This window comes from Zalophus californianus, chromosome 11 (assembly GCF_009762305.2).
Source record: "Zalophus californianus isolate mZalCal1 chromosome 11, mZalCal1.pri.v2, whole genome shotgun sequence".
Taxonomy (NCBI): Eukaryota; Metazoa; Chordata; class Mammalia; order Carnivora; family Otariidae; genus Zalophus; species Zalophus californianus.
Genome location: NC_045605.1, coordinates 440,936 through 461,888, shown reverse-complemented (window position 1 = coordinate 461,888; position 20,953 = coordinate 440,936). Strand labels below are relative to the sequence as shown.

The 20,953-nt window shown below is 42.6% G+C and overlaps 1 protein-coding gene across 3 annotated transcripts in view; it reads right to left on the bottom strand.

The window, feature by feature from the left end:
- Window positions 1–18,575, bottom strand: part of CEP126 (centrosomal protein 126) — a 96,360-nt gene extending 77,785 nt beyond the window's left edge. For all 3 annotated transcript variants that reach the window (XR_003517620.2, XR_003517621.2, XM_027581171.2), the window contains exons 1-2: window positions 18,208–18,575; window positions 12,738–12,857 (exon numbers count right to left, since the gene is read on the bottom strand). Coding sequence is in view for 1 of the 3 variants with exons in the window: in XM_027581171.2 (XP_027436972.2) it covers window positions 12,738–12,857; window positions 18,208–18,335 (248 nt within the window). In the remaining 2 variants the exon portion in view is untranslated. The remainder of the gene's footprint in view (window positions 1–12,737; window positions 12,858–18,207) is intronic.
- Between the last annotated feature and the right edge of the window lie 2,378 nt (window positions 18,576–20,953).

The following is a 20,953-nucleotide window of genomic DNA, read 5'->3' as shown; positions in this document are numbered from 1 at the left end:
AAATACACATTACATAGCTACACAGTCACAATTCCATAACTACATAATATATAGCTACACAATCACAATAATAGTTGAAGTATATGTCTTCCGCAAAGACATATAGATGAATAGAATACAGAACCCAGAAATAGACCCACATGAATATGCTCAACTGAATTCTGATGAGGGGGTCCAAAGTCTTACACCTTATACAAAAATTAACTCACAATGAATCATGGACTTTACCATGAAATATAAAAATATAAACTTTTAGGAAACAACAGGAGAAAATTTCTGGATCTAGGGTTAAGCACAGAGTTCTTAGACTTGACAGCAAAGCACAATGCCTAAAAAGAAAAGCAGATAAACTGGACTTTATAAAAATAATAAGTGTTGCTCCAGGAAAGACCCAGTGAAGAAGATGAAAAGAGAATTGCCAGAGTAGACGTTATCTGCAAACCACCACGTCTGACAAAGTATCTAGAATGTATATAGTTCTCTCACACTCAAAACTGAAGAAGCAAGTAATCTGATTAGAAAACACAAAAGACATTAACAGGAATTTCATTAAAGAGGGTAAGCAGATAGCAAATAAGTGCATGAAAAAATATTGTGCCTCACTAGCCATTAGGGAAATGAAAATTAAAAATACAATGAGATATTACTACACACCCATAAAAATGGCTAAAATAAAAAACATTAACACTACAAGTGCTAGTGAGGATGTGGAAAACGGGGATCAATCTGACAGTGTTGGTGGGCACAGTCACTCTGAAACGGTTTGACAATTTCTTAACACACTAACATGCAACCACCATATGATCCAGCAATTGTACTTCGTCATTTATCCAAGGAAATAAAAACATATATTCACACAAAAACCTATACATGAATATTTATAGCAGCTTTATTCACAGTAACCCAAACTGGAAATTCGCCAGATGCCCTTCAATGAAGGAGTGGTTAAACACACTTTGGTGCATCCATATCATGGAAAACACTCAGCAACAAAGCAGTATGAATTAGGGATGCACATGACAACCTGGATGAATTCTAGAGTATTGTGCTAAGTGAAAAAAGCCAATTTCAAAAGGTTACATACAGTATGACAGCATTTATGTAACACCCTAGAAATGAAAAACCTGTAGAAATGAGGACAGATTAGTGATTTCCAGCGGTAGGAGTGGGAGGGAAGTGGGTGTCACTATAAAAGGGCAACGTGAGGAATCTTTGTGATGATGCAAATGTTCTGTATCTTGACTGTAAAGATGTCATTATTCTGGTTGTGAGACTGAACTATAATTTTTCAAGATGCTATCATTGGGGGAAACTGAGTAAAGGGTACTATGGGATCTCTATTATTTTTTTTTAAAACTGCTTGTGAATCTATAATTATCGTAAAATACTTAAATTTAAAAAAGAGAAATTTCAGCTAACAGTGAAGAGAAAATCTTTAATAGATAAATGCACCAAGCTTACCTGTCAGGCTACTATTATGAACTAAATAAAGCTTAACAGCTCAAGGGCAAAACAGCAAGAAAACAGAGTAGAATATTTGATGCTTATGATAATTATCCTAGGGCATAAAGGAAAACTCAAACAATATGTATTATAATCTGGATAAAGGATCACAGAAATATGCACTGTAACTTAGAAAGATTTAGTTAAAAATACTAAAGTTTGCTGAATTGTGCAAGACTGTTGAATCATAGATCTGTACCTCTGAAACAAATAATACATCATATGTTAAAAAAAAAAAGAAGAAAATAGCACAAGGGGAAGAATGAAGCGGGGGGAAATTGGAGGGGGAGATGAACCATGAGAGATGATGGACTCTGAAAAACAAACTGAGGGTTCTAGAGGGGAGGGGGGTGGGGGGATGGGTTAGCCTGGTGATGGGTATTAAAGAGGGCACGTTCTGCATGGAGCCCTGGGTGTTATACGTAAACAATGAATCATGGAACACTACATCAAAAACTAATGATGTAATGTATGGTGATTAACATAATAATAAAAAAATATTAAAGTTTGTGTAACCCATAAGTATTCCCTTTCTGACCACGCTCTTCATGTACCACCCACCCCTGACCTTAGACTCCTACAGACCCTACCCACTCAGTCACAGCCCTGTCTGTGTGTTCATGCTCTGCCCAGGTTAGTAAAATAACGGTCTACTTGTTCTCTCTGCCTCCAGCTGCTTCTATCTCATCTTCTAACCCTTTGCTGTAACGAGCTAAAATGTAAATCTGATTATGACACTCTCGGATTTTCCTCCTTCAACAGCATCTCCAAATACTAAGGGTAGGGTTTAATTTCTTTAGATTGGCATGTAAGTTATGTTATGAAACGTCTCCAGCCAACTTACAGCTTCATCTTCTGACACTCTTCCACATTTTCCTGTGTAAATGACATAAAATTTTTGTCTTATATTTCACGACATTAAACTTTTCCACATAATGTCCTCTTTGTGTTAAACACTCTTACCCCTCCGGACTCTGGATAACTCCTGGTCATCTAGTAAGACTTTGTTCTCCCCAGACTTCTTCTCTGTCCTGCAGCGTATGAGTGTGCTCACATTGAACGTCACAGGTGACTGTCACAGTATTTGGTGCACAGCACTGACATCCTCTATTACTTCACAAGCAGTAATTTCAGGGAAGGAATCATGCATTTTATTTTTTATTCTTTAGTATATGAAATCTTTAAGTCTCCCAGCAAATATTAGCTTAGTGAGTAAATGGCTGTCCTCTAGAACATTTTTAAATGGTCAAAGATTACTTGTAAATATCCTAAATTCCTTTAATTTTCTATTAATATATTATGCATAATATACCCCTGGATATTTACACATACTGACATATGACCTTATTTGAATCTATGTATATTTTTTAGCTTACAGTATATACTACATGACAAACATGATAAAAATGACATTGCTTAAAGTATAATTCCTTCTTATTTATTCTAAGGGTACACATTTCTTGCTTAATGGGAAACTTCAAACTGCATCATTTTCACAAATAGATAATGCAGATACCCCATTATTTCATAGGTAATTTCCTTCTGCCTTTAGGGTATTTTTTTTAAAAGATTTTATTTATTTGACAGAGAGAGACACAGCGAGAGAGGGAACACAAGCAGGGGGAGCGGGAGAGGGAGAAGCAGGCTTCCCGCGGAGCAGGGAGCCCGATGTGGGGCTCGACCCCAGGACCCCGGGATCATGACCTGAGCCGAAGGCAGACGCTTCACGACTGAGCCACCCGGGTGCCCCATGCCTTTAGGGTATTTAAGGAATCTTTTTTATTATAGATTTTAGTGAGTCTTCCAAAGTGCTTGCTCCTCATTTATTACCTGGTAGTCTTTCTTCTCTTTATTTGGGCAATTTTCTGCATTCTGTCCTTTTCTCCTTATTCTGCTGGTTAGTTACACAGGAATTTTGTCTGATCATCTGAACTTTTAAGTCTCTATGCTTACATTAGTATTTTACAACTATCTGAAGGTTGAGTTGGGTTCAAGATAACAGCCTAGCAAGATCCTGAAGCACCTCCTCCCATGGACACAAATTCACAACTCCATATGGAATAACGGAATGAATGGAGCCTCCACAACAAAGGGTAAAAGGACAACACCAATAAGGGAAAGAGGCAGAAACACAAATTTGCTAGGGACAACGACACCCCAGTTGCTGTTGGTCACAATCAGAAGGGATATAAAGGTATGCAGTGTTTCCCTGAGGAGTAACAGCTTCCATCTTCATACTAGGTGCCGCAAACCTTACATCCTGCACAGGAGAGGTGAGCCCCAAAACACTGGGCTCTGAAGATCAACCGGGATTATGTTCAGGAAAACTTTAAAACTGTAGGGAACAGAAAACTCACTCTTAGAGGGCTTTTGCAAAGACTCAACACCAATCTGAACCACGCACAGACAACAGGTAAGAGTGACCCATTTACGAACCTTTAAGTGTCTGCCAAAGGGGTGGGAAACAGTAGGCACTCTCCCCTGGGACTGGGACAATGGCACAAGCCATTTTTGCTGTCTCAGCTGACCTTACTAACTCCAGCACTGGGGAGCAGCCTTTTGGAATTCTCCCTCTAACCTGCTGCTAGCAGCAGTGGGCGTGTCCCCCAAGAGCCGTGCCCACAATGTGTGCATGGTGAGGAATGCGTTTCACAGCTGGGGTCAGAGGCCATCCCTGCTGACACACGTCGGCAGTCACAGCTGCTTCCTGGAGCCAGACTGAGCTCCCGCCCTGCCCACGAGTGTGCATAGCGACAGCCTCACCACAGTAAGAGTGCACACAGCCCACACAGGAGATAGTTCCTGAGTGTCTTGCTCTGGTGACCAGGGGAGACAGTGCTTTTTGGCCTCCTAGGACATCCCTTACATGAAGCCACCCCTCAAGACTGGGAGAGGTCGCTGCCTTAACCTAAATATATAGAAACAAACATAGAGCATTAGGAAAAATGAGGAGAAAGACAAATGTGTTCCAAAAGAAAGAACAAGATAATAGCTCAGAAAAAACTAAATGAAATGGTGATAAGCAAATCTACCTGATAAAGAGTTTAAAGTAATGGTTATAAAGATGTTCACCAAACTTGGGAGAAGAATGGATGAACATCAAGTAGCAAATAGAGGTTGTAACTGAACTGAAAACCATACCAAAGGGGCTCAACAGCAGCCTGAATGAAGCAGAACAAATCAGTGAGCCAGAAGACAAAGCAGTGGAACTCACACAGACTGAGTGGCAAACATAAACATGGATTAAGAACAGTGAAGACGGGGCGCCTGGGGGGCTCAGTCGTCAGGCGTCTGCCTTCGGCTCTGGTCATGGTCCCGGGGTCCTGGGATCGAGCCCCGCGTTGGGCCCTCTGCTCCGCGGGAAGCCTGCTTCTCCCTCTCCCACTCCCCCTGCTTGTGTTCCCTCTCTCGCTGGGTCTCTCTCTGTCAAATAAATAAATACAATCTTAAAAAAAAAAAAAAAGAACAGTGAAGACACCATAAGGGACCTTTGGGACAAGAGCACGCATAACGACATTCATATTATAGAGAGCCTAGAAGACGACAACATCCAAAAAGAGCCCGAAAAATTATCTGAGAAATAATGGCTGAAAAATTCCTCAACCTGGGGAAGGAATCAGACACCCAGGCCCAGGAAGCCCAGAGAGTTCCAAATCAGATGAACACAAAGAAATCCATACAAGAAATATTATAATTAAAATGGTAAAAGTTAAGGATAAAGAGAGAATCTAAAGGCAGCGAGGGAAAAACAATTTGTTATTACAAGGGAAACCCCATAAACTCTCAGCAGGTCTTTCAGCAGAAACATTATAGGCCAGAAGGGAGTGCCATGACATAAACTGAAGGTGCTAAAAAACAAAACAAAACAAAAACAACAACAAAAAAAACACCTTTCACTTGAGAATTCTCTACACAACAAAGTTATCACTCAGACTTGAAGGACAGATTTAGAGTAAAAGGAGTTCATCACTACTAAACCAGCCCTATAAGAAATGTTAGAGAGATTTCTTTAAGCGGAAAAGAAACGGCACTAATAGGAAAACAAAGAAAAGTAAAAACCTCACTGGAAAAGGCAAATATATAACAAAGGTAGTAGATCAATCACTTATAAAGCCAGCATGAAGGTTAAAAGACAAAAGTAGTAAAATTAATTAAAAGTACAATAATTAGTTAAGGGAAACAAGATAAAAAGATGTAAAATGTGTCATCAAAAATATAAAACATGGGGGGGTTACAAAAAGGTAAAGCTTTGGAATGTATTTATAATTGTTATCAACTTAAAACAGACTGCTATTTACATAGGATATTTTATGTGACTCCCACAGTTGTCACAAGGAAAAAATTTATAGTAAATACAAAAAAAAAAAAAAAATAAGAGAAGACTCTAAACATGACACTACAGAAAGCCAAACCACAAAAGATGAGAAAAGAGAAGAAAGGAACAAAGAGGAACAACAGAAATAGCCATAAAACAATTAACAAAATGGCAATAAGTGTACACTTATCAATAATTATTTTAAATGTAAATGGCCTAAATTCACCAATCAAAAGATAGAGTAATTGAATAAAAAAAAAACAAACAAACCAAGACCTATCTACATGCTGCCTATGAGAGACTGGCTTCAGAAATAAGCACACATGGACTGAAAAGTAAAGGGATGGAAAAAGACATTCCATGCAAATGAAAATGAAAAGAAAACTGGAGTAACTATACTCATTATGAGACAAAATAGACTTTAAAACAAAGATTGTAACTTGAGGCATAGGTCGTTGCATAATGATAAACGTGTTAATCCAGCAAGAAAATATAACATTTATAAATATATATGTACCCAACATAGAAGTACCAAAATATATAAAGCAAATATTAACAGAGCTAAAGAGAGAAATTGAAAACAATACACTAATAGTAGGAAACTTCAATACCCAAGTTTCATTAATGCATAGATCATTCAGACAAAAAAATCAATAAGGAAACATCAGTCTTCAAAAACACATTTGATGACATGGACTTAATATATACAGAACATTCCATCCAAAAGCAGCAGAACACACATTCTTCTCAAGGGCACAGAAAACATTCTCTAGAACAGATCACATGTTGGACTACAAAACAAGTCTCAATAAAGTCAATAAGATTAAAAGCATATCAAGCATCTTTTCCAACCATAATTGTATAAAACTAGAAGTTAATTACAAGAAGACAAATGGGAAAGCTATAAATATGTGGAGATTAAACAGCATGTTACTGAGCAACTACTGGGTAATAGAAGAAATCAAAGAAGAAATTTAAAAAAAAAGAGCCCAAGAGAGAAATGAAAACAGAAATATGACATACCAAAAATCTATATACAGCAAAAGCTATTCTTTTTTTTTTAAGATTTTATTTATTTATTTGAGAGAAAGAATGAGAGAGAGAGAGCACATGAGAGGGGGGAGGGTCAGAGGGAGAAGCAGACTTCCTGCCGAGCAGGGAGCCTGATGCGGGACTCGATCCCGGGACCCCAGGATCATGACCTGAGCCGAAGGCAGTCACTTAACCAACTGAGCCACCCAGGCTCCCAGCAAAAGCTATTCTAAGAGGGAAGTTCATAGCAAGACAGGTCGACCTCAAAAAACAAGAAAAATGTCAAACAATCTAACTTTATACCTAAAGGAACTAGAAAAAGAAGAACAAAGTCCCAAACTAGTAGAAGGAGGAAAATAATAAAGTTCACGGCAGAAAGAAATGCATAGAGACTAAAAGGACAAGGGAAAAGATCAATAAAACTAAGAGCTGGTTCTTTGAAAAGATAAACAGAATCAGCAAACTCTTAGCTAGACTAACCAAGAACCGAAGGGAGCAAGGACTCAAATAAATACAATTAGAAATGAAAGAGGAGAAATTGCAAGTGACATTACAGATATATGAAGGATCATACCGGATTATTAGGAGCAATTATGCTTCAACAAATTGGAAAATCTAGAAGATATGGATACATTCCTAGGAACATACAATCTTCCAAGACTGAATCATAAAGAAATAGAAAATTAGAACAGACCAATGATTGGTAAGGAGAATGAATCAGTAATCAAAAATCTCCCCCCAAAAGTCCAGGACCGGATGGCTTCACTGGCATATTCTACCAAATATTCAAAGAAGATTTATTACATATACTTCTCAAACTCTTCCAAAAAAATTGAAGAGGAAGGAAAGCCCAAACAATTCTACAAGGCCAGCATTGCCCTGATACCAAAACCAGACAAGGATATCACAAAAAAGGGAAACTACAGGCGAATATCCTTGATGAACATAGATGCAAAAATCATCAACAAATTTTAGCAAACCAAATCCAACAACACATTAAAAGGATCATATACCAGGATCAAATGGGATGTATTCCAGGGATGCAAGTATGGTTCAACATCTGCAAATCAATTAAACTGATTCATTACATTAACAAAATGAAAGATAAAAATTATATGATCATCTCAATAGATGCAGAAAAAGCATTTGACAAAATTCAACATCTATTTATGATAAAAACTCTCAACAAAGTGGGTAGAGAGGGAATGTATCTAAACATAATAATAAAAGCCATATAGGACAATCCCACCACTAACATCATAATGGTGATCCTCTAAGAACAGGAACAAGATACGGATGCTTAATCTTGATGCTCACTCTTGGCACTAGTATTCAACAGAGTACCAGAAGTCCAGGCCATGGCTGTTAGGCAAGGGGGAAAAAAGGCATTAGAATCAGAAAGATAGAAACAAAATGTCACTATTGCCAGATGACAGGATACTATATACAGAAAACCCCAAAGAATCCACCAAAAAAACCATTAGAATAAATAAGTTCAGTAAAGCTGCAGGATACAAAATCAATATACAGAAATCCATTGCATTTCTATACACTAATAATGATGCATCAGAAAGATAAATCAAGAAAACAATCCTATTTACAACTGCATCAAAAAGAATAAGAGGATGAAAGCGCTCTATGCTGAAAACTATGACACCGGTGAAAGAAACTGAAGATGCAAATAAATGGAAAGGTATTCTATGCTCACAGATTAGAAAAGTTAAAAAAAAATAAGTTAATATTGTGAGAATGTCCATACTACATAAAGCAATCTACAGATTCAATGCAATCCCTATCCAAATACCAATGGCATACTTTATAGAACCAGAATCATTCTAAAATTTGTATGGAACCACAAAAGATCTCAAATAGTCAAAACAATCTTGAGAAAGATCAGAGCTGGAGGTATCACGCTCCCTGATATCAAACTATACTACAAACCTATAGTAATCAAACAGTATGTTATTGGTATAAAAACAGACATACAGATTAATGGAACCAGATTGAGAACCCAGAAATAAACCTATACATATACAGATAATTAATCTTGGACAAAGAAGCCAAGAACAATGGAGAAAGGACAGTCTCTTCAATTAATGGTGTTGAGGAAATGGACCAATCTCATGCAAAAGAATGAAATTAGTCTTACACTATACACAGAAATTAACTTAAAATGGATTAAAGACTTGAATGTAAGACCTAAAGCCATACAACTCCTAGAAGAAAACATAGGCAGTAAGTTCCTTGATGTTAGTCACAGCTATTGTTTTTTTGAAAGCTAAGGGAACAAAAGCAAAGGGAACAACAACTAAAAGCAAAAATTAACAAATGGGACTACATGAAACTAAAATGCTTCTGCACAGCAAAGGAAACCATCAACAAAATGAAAAGGCAGCCTGCTCAACTGCACACCATATATCTGAATCTCAAACCACATATTCAATAAGGGGTTAACATCTAAAATATATAAAGAATTCATGCAACTCAAGAACAGGAAAATGAACAACCTGGTTAAAAATGGGCAGAGGATCTGAATAAAAATTTTTCCAAAGAAGACATACAGATGGCCAACAGGCATATGAATAAGATGCTCAACACCATTAATTATTAGAGAAATTCAATCAAAACCCCTATAGGAAATCACCTCACAGTTAAAATGGCTATTATCAAAAAGATAAGAAATCACAGGTATTGGAGAGGATATGGAGAAACGGGAACCTTACCCACTGTTGATGAGATTGTAAATTGGTGCAAATACTATGGAAACCCATATGGAGGTTCCTCAATAAACGAAGAATATAACTACCGTATGACCCAACTATTCCATTTCTGGGTATTTATCTGAATAACATAAAAAGAGTAATTTAAAAAAATATATACATTCTTATGTGCATTGTAGCATTAATTACAATAGTCAAGATATTGAGTGCCTGTTGATAGATGAATGAAGAAGATATACTGATACATTGGAATACTACTCAGCCATAAAATATAATGAAATCTTTCCACTGCTGACAACATGGATGAAACTTAAAAGAGTATTATGCTAAGTGAAATGAACCAGAAGGAGAAAAACAAACGCCACATGACTTCACTCATATCTGAAATCTAAAAAAAAAAAAAACCAAAAACAAAATTGAAGAAACAAAATTAAAACAAACTTTAAAAGAACTATCTGAGGTTCCTTTTGCACATTTCTTAAAATCTACTTCAATTTCTTTTCCTTATGAAGTCACACTAAATCAGACTGCCATTTCTAAAGTTTAATAACAAACAAAATTTTTTTTTCTCCTGACATAATGTTTAATCATTGGTACTCAACCAGTTATGCTCATTCAGTAAATAAATGCCTGTTCAGTTATTAACCAAAGATAGTTCCAAAATTGAAAATCAAAAAAACGTAGGAAATAGTTAATTTCTTTAGGTGTATGTGTATCTTAAGATCATTTGGTCCTTTGATCTACATAGCAGCATATTGGAGAACTTTGTGAGGATGTGCTCCAGTAAACTAATAATGTTGTAAAACCAAACAAAAGGGATGCTATGGGAGGCAAGAGCAACAAAGGGAAGCCCCAGAATGCCAGTTATGCACTAGGCCTAAAGATAACCAGTACATACTGGGGCAGTACCTGCTGAAGGTAGGGGTGAAGGTAGAGGTCCTGGGAGTAAAATAAAGGGGACTCCATTCAACAGATACTGAGAGAATGGAAATCTTGAGAATGTAATAAAAACATATAAGAAAAATACTGGCAAACAGAAAAGCCAAGCAGTAGTAAATAACCAAAATTAAAATGTGTGTGATTTTGGGGCGCCTGGGTGGCTCAGATGGTAAAGCGTCTGCCTTCGGCTCAGGTCATGATCCCAGGGTCCTGGGATGGAGCCCCGCATCGGGCTCCCTGCTCTGCGGGGAGTCTGCTTCCCCCTCTCCCTCTCCCCCGGCTCGTGCTCTCTCTCTGTATCTCTGTGTCTCAAATGAATAAATAAAATCTTTAAAAAGAAATGTGTGCGATTTTAAGCAACAGATGGCAATAAATACAGAGAACCTGATGGCTGTGAACATTCTCCTTTGAAAACTATAGGGGACACAGCACTGTTAATGTCAAAACGTAACTCACTAAGAGTGGAAGGACAACGTCTCTGCTTGTAAGAAAAATAGTTTTTTTAAGAAAAACTGTGTGACCATAATGTGAGTAGACAGCATAAACTTAGAGGATGTAAAACATAAATGGATAGATAATGGCAAGGCCAAAAAGGCCATGATGATGGACATGTTTGAATTCAGAATAACTTGGCCCCCATTTAAAAAGTAAAATAATTAGCATTTAAAAAGAAATGTTTATGTGTCTTTACACAGCACTGTAGGGTAACAGAAAAATAAAACATAAATTATATTGGAAAATGTTCTGCCTCTTAGAATTTTAAACTAAAATTTCTCTTCTTTCTACACCAGAATTCCAGGGATTTGTTTGTTTGTTTGTTTTTTAAAAAGATTTTATGTTTTTGAAAGAGAGAGAGAGAGAGCACAAGCAGAGGGAGTGGCGGGCAGGAGGCGTGAATTGAGGCTCCATTCCAAGACCCCAGGATCATGACCTGAGCCAAAGGTAGACACTTAACTGACCGAGCTACCAGGCATCCCAGAATTCTGTTTTTTTAATGAGAAAAGTGTTTGATGAGAGAAGACAGGAAGGCACTTTGTGCTATTTTACAAAGTAATTCAGTTATTAGAAAACACACTCTTGACAAATACTAATTATTAATCAACAAAATAAACTAAATAAGGAAGAAGCACTATCGGTCAGACAGTGTGATAAATATTTTCCACATTTTCAACTATTCCTAATATTACCTTTTTGCTCTACATAACAATCCCTTGAAACAGATGTTATTAATTCCAATCATAACTGAGAAACTGAGGCTCAAAGAGATTAAGTTGCTCTAACTCATGGAATGGGGACTTAAACCTAGATCTCTGACTCCAGAGCCCATGATTGATTCAACATATGACTGTGCATCTTTATTGAACACCTGTCGTGTGCCTTTTATATGCCCCCAGAGACAAGAGGTAGGAGAAAAACAGTAAGACACAAACACAAAACAAAAAACAAGCTTCATTAAGTAACATCAACTACACCAGACAATGAAAGAGTTAATCTAAAGAGAAATATGATGCCAGAAAAAAGTTACAGGTAAACAATTTTGTATTCCCCAAATGAGATCTGCAACACATGCCCAGTAATGTAGTTAACACACTCTAGGGATTTGCTATTGAAATACAGACAAGGTAGCAAAAACATTATTAACAATCTGTATAAAAAACAAAATCTAATCACTCAAAGAAAAGCTTGAAAAATGTTGAGCAGTGATTGGATGGTTCAAACTTTTATTTTATTAGGCTTCCAGCTTAGAAAGCTTTCTTTTTTTCATGGTAGTCACTTATAATATTCCTTGCATCATATTCCACCATATTTATATCCCCCCCACTTTCTGATTGGATGAATGGGCACAGTTATACAGAAGTGAGTAGTAAATTACATCCCATTACACACTAAACACTAATTAGTAACCTTTTAATTTACCGTAAAGGACACAGAAAACAAAGATGATAGCACATTTTGCAGCCATCCTGTGACACTGTGATAAGAAGTCCTGTGACAAGAAAAAGCTGCTAGGGTCCCGCTCAGTGGAATGAGTACACCACCACCTTTGCGCTTCAGGCAGAAAAACAGTAAGAAAATTTATGAAGGCACACAAATCTTGATCAGTGTTTTACAGATAAAGCAATGTCATGACTCAGGTTCATAGCTCATAAAACGCTACAAAGTAGAGAAACTATTAATTTATAATGACTTTGAATTTCTACACTTTTGAAGAGAATACAATTACTTACTTTTTTCTCCGGTTTGATTCCACAAAATATTTATGTGCTCGATTTCGGCATAATTTTTGTTGCTGCAGTAATATTTGACGCTCTTCTTCTAGATTTTTCTCCAGATGGATTTTCATATCTCTAGTAATAGCACAAAGTTAAGGACAATGGCTTATATCTCCAGTGGATGAATGTCAGTGCCATCTGATAAATATAATCACAGCCTCATACTAAGGATAATGATTCTTTGTGGAACAACCAATAGGTGTAGTCATTAGCGTTAGTATGTGACCAGCAAATATTCTGTGTAAAAAAAAAATCTGATTTGCTATTAGAACTGAATACATATTTCACTTTCCCTGGGGAAAAAATTGTACTTTTAGACATCATGAGCTTGGATAAGGAGACTGCATATCTTTTCATTCATTATGAACCTCATAAAACCTAATAAAGGCAAATCTGATTGGATTTTTCATTCTACGTTGTTCTCTTAAAGCTCCCTGTCACATTCCCGATAAATTCTAAATCTCCTGACCTAGAGTATATAAAGCATTGTAATCTGGTCTGTTTTTTCAACTTCAGTTCTCAACACTTCCCTGCATGAATCCCACACCCAGACACACAAAGATACTAACAGAACAAGCCATGACACATCCACCATCATCTCTCAGCAAATGGTGGTTCAGGACCACCTCAAGCCGTTCCCCTCCTATTTTCCAGGAGAAAACCCTCACTGAATGACCCGACATCTTCATGAGTACATCCTATGAGTACATGTCTCCTCCACATTTCTGTAACTCCAATGCCTGGCATGGTGCTTAAAATAGAATAATGGCTTAATAAAATCTTGCTGAACAATTCCCTTGGAGAAATTTTTCAGTAGATATACAGGACAAAAGATATATACATTTTTTTATAGCTTTTAGTGCCTTATAGACAAAAATAGGTTTCTAGAAGGGTTATACAAACTTACGTCATCAGAAATGTATGTATGTAAGTTTCAAAACCTCATAAGCATGGGATAGTACTTTTTTTTTTCCTAGAAAGACCATGTGGAAAACCATGTTTTATTATATATGTATTAGCAAAATAGACTACTTTCCATGTATGATTACTAATTTTTATTTTCCTCTTTGGTGAATTGTTAGCTCATAGTCACTGGCCATTCATCTATTGAGAACTTGATTTAAAAAGAATCAATTTCAATAAATTCAATAGTGTGTAGATATTAATCCTCTACTACAGTGTTAAGTATTTTTCCCAGATCATTGTATTTATACAATTTTTCCTTCCACTAAAATTTTATTAGTCATCTTTGAAGTATTTTTCCCTTAAAATTTCTTTCCTTTCAAAAAGTAAAGTTACTATACTTCAAACACATGAAAAATATGAAATTCTATTTTCTATCAGTATTCTTTTACAATTTCATATTTGTATTTTATTAGCTTAAGTTAATTGTGGAATGTAGTACCAAGTGTGACTCAAGGTAGAGCTAGTGAACTTAGACTATTCTTTAGATGTCTGAATATGGAGACAGGAGATACTAGAATGAAGTTAAAAGGGTTCTTATGGTCAAAGGCTTTGATTGTTAGTTTAGTTGTTTTAAGGATAGCCAAGACCTGAGTGTGTTTATAGGCTGGAGGGGAAGAATGCCATTGCAAGTTGGATGTAAATTATGAGATGGGATAATTCATAATCCAGGGGGAAGGTTATGGTAGTAAGTAAATAGACTCATCTTCTACAGTAGAAGGGGTACCCCATCAGTGAGCCTGGAAAAAATGATGGGGTTGGGGGCAGGGGGTGGTGGTTGGTAGTATGTGGGTTTGTGTTATTGTTGAAGAGGGACCTGAGAGCCTTCCTGGTGTCTATTGTCTCATGACGTAGTAAGACAGTCTACTGAGAGCTGAGGGAAATGATGAAGATCTGGCACAGGCATTAAGAGGAACAACAGAGATCCCCGTTGTTGTTCAGGCAAAGCTGGAAACCATTCATCTGTGTGGAGCCAGTCTGCATTGTTTTGTGATTTTTCTCTGACAGCATTTTTATCACTCGGGTGAAGGAGCGAGAAGAAGGACTCCAGCAGTTATTGGGTGGTTGAGGCAGAGGAACAGGGGTGCAAAGGACCAAGGAGGCCGGTGAGAGAACCTGTGCGGGTAATCAAGAATAGGGTATAAACCAGGTAGAGAAGGGACAGGCAAGGTGGGTGCTAAAATAAAATGAAAGGGGAAAAGAGGAGATATTTATGAGAGAGAAAAGAGGCTCAGTGTGAAGGGAACGAGAGATTTCACCTTTTTTTTTTAAAGAAAAGTTTATTCTATTTCTATTCTAGATTGAAATGATAGAAATTTAGGTAATTTTAATTAGATGAACTTTATAGGGTTTTGTTCTTTCATAGCCTTTAGAGTCAGGGGATTCCGACTTGAGAAAGAAAACATCTTCAACAGAAAGCTGGATGTTTCTGAGTATTGAATTCACATTCAGAAATTACATGTAGAAATTTTACCAAGGCACTTGCTTATTTTCTGACTAAAGTTCTTTCGTTTGTTCTCCCCCCATTTAGTTATTTGTTCAATAAATTTGAGCTCCTACTCTGTAATGTATCCAATGGAAAACATTACAGACACTAAGAACATTCAAGTATTTCCAAAAGGTACTTAAGTGTTTTTCCAATTAGCAATATAATGATATTCTTGATTTAGTGTCATAGCCCTTACTATGTTCAAGAATTCCTCTATCCCAACTTAAACTTACGTATATATATATATATATATAAACTAGCAAAAGATAGATATGTAGATACATTTTACATATATATACACACACATATTAGCAGAAGTTGTTGGATTTCCTTAAAGCCTCTTGGGCATCTACTGGAAAGTCATTCACAACTTTCTTAATTTCAACCATAGATGCAGTATTTAAGTATGTTTTTAGTAATATATTTTACAGGAAACCATTATTACAATTCTGGAATTAATGTTTGGTTTTGTTCCTTTGAGCTACTACTAATTCTATTTACAAATATTTTCTCTGATGTTTAATCAGTGTTCCTACTACATCAATTTAAAAAACGAAGTCTACAACCATTTCTTTCATGAAAATGATGGAAAGACACTCTTGTCAGTGAGCCATTGACCCTACTTCCCCATTTTCCGATTTAGAATAAGTCAGGGTCAGTGTAATAGGCCTTCCGTGTCTGCATGAAAATACAATGTCAAGGGAACAAAATCAAATCCATATAGAACGATCCCATTTATTTCAGAACCCATGTCTTGAGAGCGCCGTTTTGGGCACCCGCACAGGCCGGGGTGAATGGCGGCTGGCCGAGAGGCCGGCGGCAGGAGCCGCACCGCCAGGGGAAGCGGCGCCCACAGCTGCCGCCCTCCCCGTCACGGGGTCTGCACCCCGGAGCTGCACCACCACGGCGCCAGCCGGAGCCCGCACGCAGAGCCTTCGCTCGCTTGCAGGGACAGCATCTCAGAAGCGGGGGCCCAGCGCGGGGGTGGGGACGCGGGCCGGGCGGAGACAGAAGTCGCGGCATTCTGCGGCGGAGTGAGCGCGGAGTCCAGCCCCGGCCTCCGCCAGCACCCACGCGACTTGTGCCGGTCCCAGCGCCCTCGGAAGGGGCCACACGCTCCCACATTCCGCAAACCGCACTCTTTCCTTCTGAACGCTCTATGGCGCAGCCTTGGCCACACCGAAGGCGGGCGCCAGCTCGTCCTGGGGACGGCGGTGCCCCTGACGGCGGGACAGCCCCCGTGAACGGACAGCTCCGCGAACGAACGCGGGCCGTGCTAGCTTAACCGGCTGACTCGCACTCCCGCAGGACAGGGAGACCTTGCGGGGCTGCGCCCTCCCAGCGGCACGGTGAACCGGGTGCGCAGAACACAGCGGCGCCCTCCCGGGGGCCACACAGCTGTCCGCGCACAATGCGGGTCGGTGCTCCGACTTTCCACAACATCTCGCTGCGAGGCCCGGTGTGGGGGAAGGGACCGCGGCCGGGGTTGCGGGGGACGGGGCTCACCGACCCGGCTGGGAATGGGGTGGGGGACCGGCGCTCAAGGACCGGGACGGCGGTGGTGGGCGGGATGGGGCTCAGTGACCCAGACGGCGGGGAGGGGCCGGGCTCACAGACCGGACGGCGGCGGGGAGTTGGGGGACGGGGTCCACAGACCCGGAAGGCGCGGGGGCGGGGGCTCAGGGCCCCGGACGGCGGGGTTGGGGGGCACGGGGCTCACGGCCCCGGACGGCGGGGTTGGGGGGCACGGGGCTCAGGGCCCCGGTCGGCGGGGGGGGGAGGGGCTCACGGCCCCGGACGGCGGAGCGGGGAGGGGCTCACGGCCCCGGACGACGAGGTTGGGGGGCACGGGGCTCACGGCCCCGGACGGCGGGGTTGGGGGGCCCGGGGCTCACGGCCCCGGACGGCGGGGTGGGGGGGCCCGGGGCTCACGGCCCCGGACGGCGGGGTTGGGGGGCACGGGGCTCACGGCCCCGGACGGCGGGGTTGGGGGGCACGGGGCTCACGGCCCCGGACGGCGGGGTTGGGGGGCACGGGGCTCACGGCCCCGGACGGCGGGGTTGGGGGGCACGGGGCTCACGGCCCCGGACGGCGGGGTTGGGGGGCACGGGGCTCACGGCCGCGGACGACGAGGTTGGGGGGCACGGGGCTCACGGCCCCGGACGGCGGGGTTGGGGGGCACGGGGCTCAGGGCCCCGGTCGGCGGAGGGGGGAGGGGCTCACGGCCCCGGACGGCGGAGCGGGGAGGGGCTCACGGCCCCGGACGACGAGGTTGGGGGGCACGGGGCTCACGGCCCCGGACGGCGGGGTTGGGGGGCACGGGGCTCACGGCCCCGGACGGCGGGGTTGGGGGGCACGGGGCTCACGGCCCCGGACGGCGGGGTTGGGGGGCACGGGGCTCACGGCCCCGGACGGCGGGGTTGGGGGGCACGGGGCTCACGGCCCCGGACGGCGGAGGGGGGAGGGGCTCACGGCCCCGGACGGCGGGGTTGGGGGGCACGGGGCTCACGGCCCCGGACGGCGGGGTTGGGGGGCACGGGGCTCACGGCCGCGGACGACGAGGTTGGGGAGCACGGGGCTCACGGCCCCGGACGAGGTTGGGGGGCACGGGGCTCACGGCCCCGGACGGCGGGGTTGGGGGGAGGGGCTCACGGCCCCGGACGGCGGGGTTGGGGGGAGGGGCTCACGGCCCCGGACGGCGGGGTTGGGGGGAGGGGCTCACGGCCCCGGACGACGAGGTTGGGGGGCACGGGGCTCACGGCCCCGGACGGCGGGGTGCGCCGCGGACGGGCGCTCAGGGACCCGGCCGAGATGCAGCGGGGGTGCGGGCGCAGGACCGGGGAGCCCACCACCCCACCGCCCCACAGGCGGGGCGTACCCCCGCGCCCAGCCCGCCCCACGTACGCGGGCTCCCAGGGGGCGAGGGGCCCGCCGCCCACGCCGCCACCCGGCCACCACCCCCGGGAAGGATACAGGTCGGCGGCAGGCCGGCAGCGCCCGCGGCCCGAGCGGGGGCTGCGGGGGGCTCCGTCGCGGGCGTCCGACAACTCGGGGCCCCGTCCCGAGACCGCGCTCCGGGACCCAGGCCTCCAGGCCAGCATCCTTCACCTCAGCGCCGCCTCCCCGCCCGCCGCTGTCGCCTCCCTCATGGCAGCCCCGGCCTCCTCCTCTTCCTCCCTCCACTCCGTCTCTCAGGCCTCGCGTCACGGGCGCGGAAGGGTTGGCCACGGCAGCCCCGGTTCCCGTGCAGCAGCGATGGTGGCTGTGGCGGCTGCGGCGGCGACCTTGCCCGGCCCTGGCGGAGGGGGCGGCAGCGGCCCCGCCGACGCCGCCGCCATCTTGGCAACCGACGGACGCCGCGTCCTTGGCGACGGAAACCAGGGCGCTGGGGCGGGGCGGGGCTACGCGCCGGGCAGCCAATAGGCGGCGTGAGCGGGTCCCGGCCTCCCGGGAACCGAGTCTGCGCAGCAGCCCCGGGCTGCGTGGCGTGTTAGCGCCTGGCACAGTCCTCCGTCCCTGGTCCTGAGGATGGTGTCCTGGGGGTGTTGAGGGATGCGAGGGTTGCCGCGGGGATCATTCAGGGTGGGAAGGTGGGGATGGTCGATGGAACCACCGAATCTTGTAGGATTCGAGCTGGAAGTCTTGGGGGCATCAGTCCCTTTCCCCAAGCTTGATGCCGGGGAAATTTCCCTTCCTCTGCATTCTCTCACCGCCCCGGGATGCTTGCCAGTCCCTCTGCAGTCTCTTCCTCGCCCTCTCCCTGCTGAAAAGGTCTGACTTTCAACAACTCCCGATGGTGCCTGCCCTGCTGCCAGATTCTGGGGACAGCCCATCGCCGCGTCGGGGGCCTGGAAAGAAGGCCAGATTTAGTTTCGAGGTCTCCCGGGAGAGTATGCCCAAACACATCACCATGCTCAGATTGCTGCAGGAGGTGTGCAAACCTGAATGGATTTCTGAGCCGTTTTTGTAATGGCTTTGCAAGTGAAAATTTGAAAAAAAGGCTGGAAATTTTTGTTGGAGCTCAATAGAAAAGTACATATGAATTCCGAATGTGTTTCAGCCAGGGTGTGTGTGTGTGTGTGTGTGTGTGTGTGTGTGTGTGTGTGTGTGTGTGTGTGTGTGTGTGTGTGTGTGTGTGTGTGTGTGTAAAAACTCCCAGATTGGAAGCTGAATGTACAAACCAAATAAAAATCACTCACCCAGCATCGAAATGTCTCTGCCTTTATGAATTAATTTGTTCATTTTTGGAGTTCAAATAAACTTTTCCAATTGAAACTATTTAAAACAGTTTTTGCAAAGTTGGATGCAGTGACCCAAATTGAAATGTCATCTGGTGACTGAGATTTTAAAGTGCCACAGCAAATCCAGGTTTGATTTAGCACACAAAGCCCGTAAGTTTCCTTCAGGACAATGCCAAGAATTTAGAATATATAATTTTGGCAAAGAAAGGCTAAATGGACCATTAACTATCTTGGCAAGTTTTAGACTGGCCTAGCCACAGTGTTGACCTTGATTCTGTCTCCACTGCTTTCATCACACAAGTCTGTTTCTCTAGGGCCTATTGGAAAGAGAGTAAGAAAAGCAGGCTGTGCAAAGTGAGAAGATTGTAGTTGCTGTTGGGAGTATTTAGGCATACTTAGACTTCCTCAAAATCTAACTTTCGCTAATTAGTTTGGCATTTTGTAAATCCTAGGCACCTTCTTGCTTTGCATGGACTATTAGCATTAGGAAGCACGGCTTGGTTTCTCAAGTGCCTAGAAATGCTCCTTCATATTAATCATTCTTCATTCAAATGTTGCTTTGCAATGATGACCAAGAAGAAATGAAATTTTAAGCACAGTGCTGTTACTTTTTTTTAAATCACAGGATCGGTTTTTTTTTAAACCTTTAAATTATTTCTTCAAAATATTAATCAGGTTTCCACCTTTATTGAAGTTGTATAGTCCCAGATTAAAAAAAAAAAGAGGCTTTAAGATTAGATATTTGGATAATAGACAATTTGAGGCATTTATAAACTTTTTCTCTTGACAGGAAAGTCAAGTATTATTCAAGCAACAAAAAAGAATATTACACTAAAGTCTCTGTATTTTGTCGGAAGAGACATCTGAATTGACTACAATGCTTAATTCTTTTGCACTTTAAAACCACAGTATAACATATTATACACATGTTATATATTTTTATTTTACAAATATTTTATACATTCTTTTAATATATATAATTCATTCTTTTATTAAGGAAATGTATATTGAGCACCTAGTATATGCCAAAGACTTTTTAGCTGCAGGGGATACAAGAGTGAACAAAACTTCAAAGACCCTATGCTCATGAAGTTTGTATTTATTTTTCTTCCCCACCAGAATATGTTAGGTAGTGAAAAGCACTATGAGGAGAAATGGAGTAGTGTAGGGGGGTAGAGACTGAAATAGTTCTATTTTAGATATGGTGCTTAGGAAAAGTCTCTGACTAAGGGAAATTAGGGCAGAGTCTAAATGAAGAAAGGAGGTTGCCGTTCAGATAGTTGGGATGAAGAATATTATAGGCAGAAGGTGCTGTAAGTACAAAAGGCTCTGAGGGCAGAACTCTATTTGATGTGTTCGTAGACCAGCAAGAAGACACTGAGTAGAACAGGGTGAGGGAGGGGAAGTGTGCTAATACACAAGATTGGAGAAATGCTCTGGGGATGTGCCCTCAGATTTAGCAGGGACTGATACAGTTT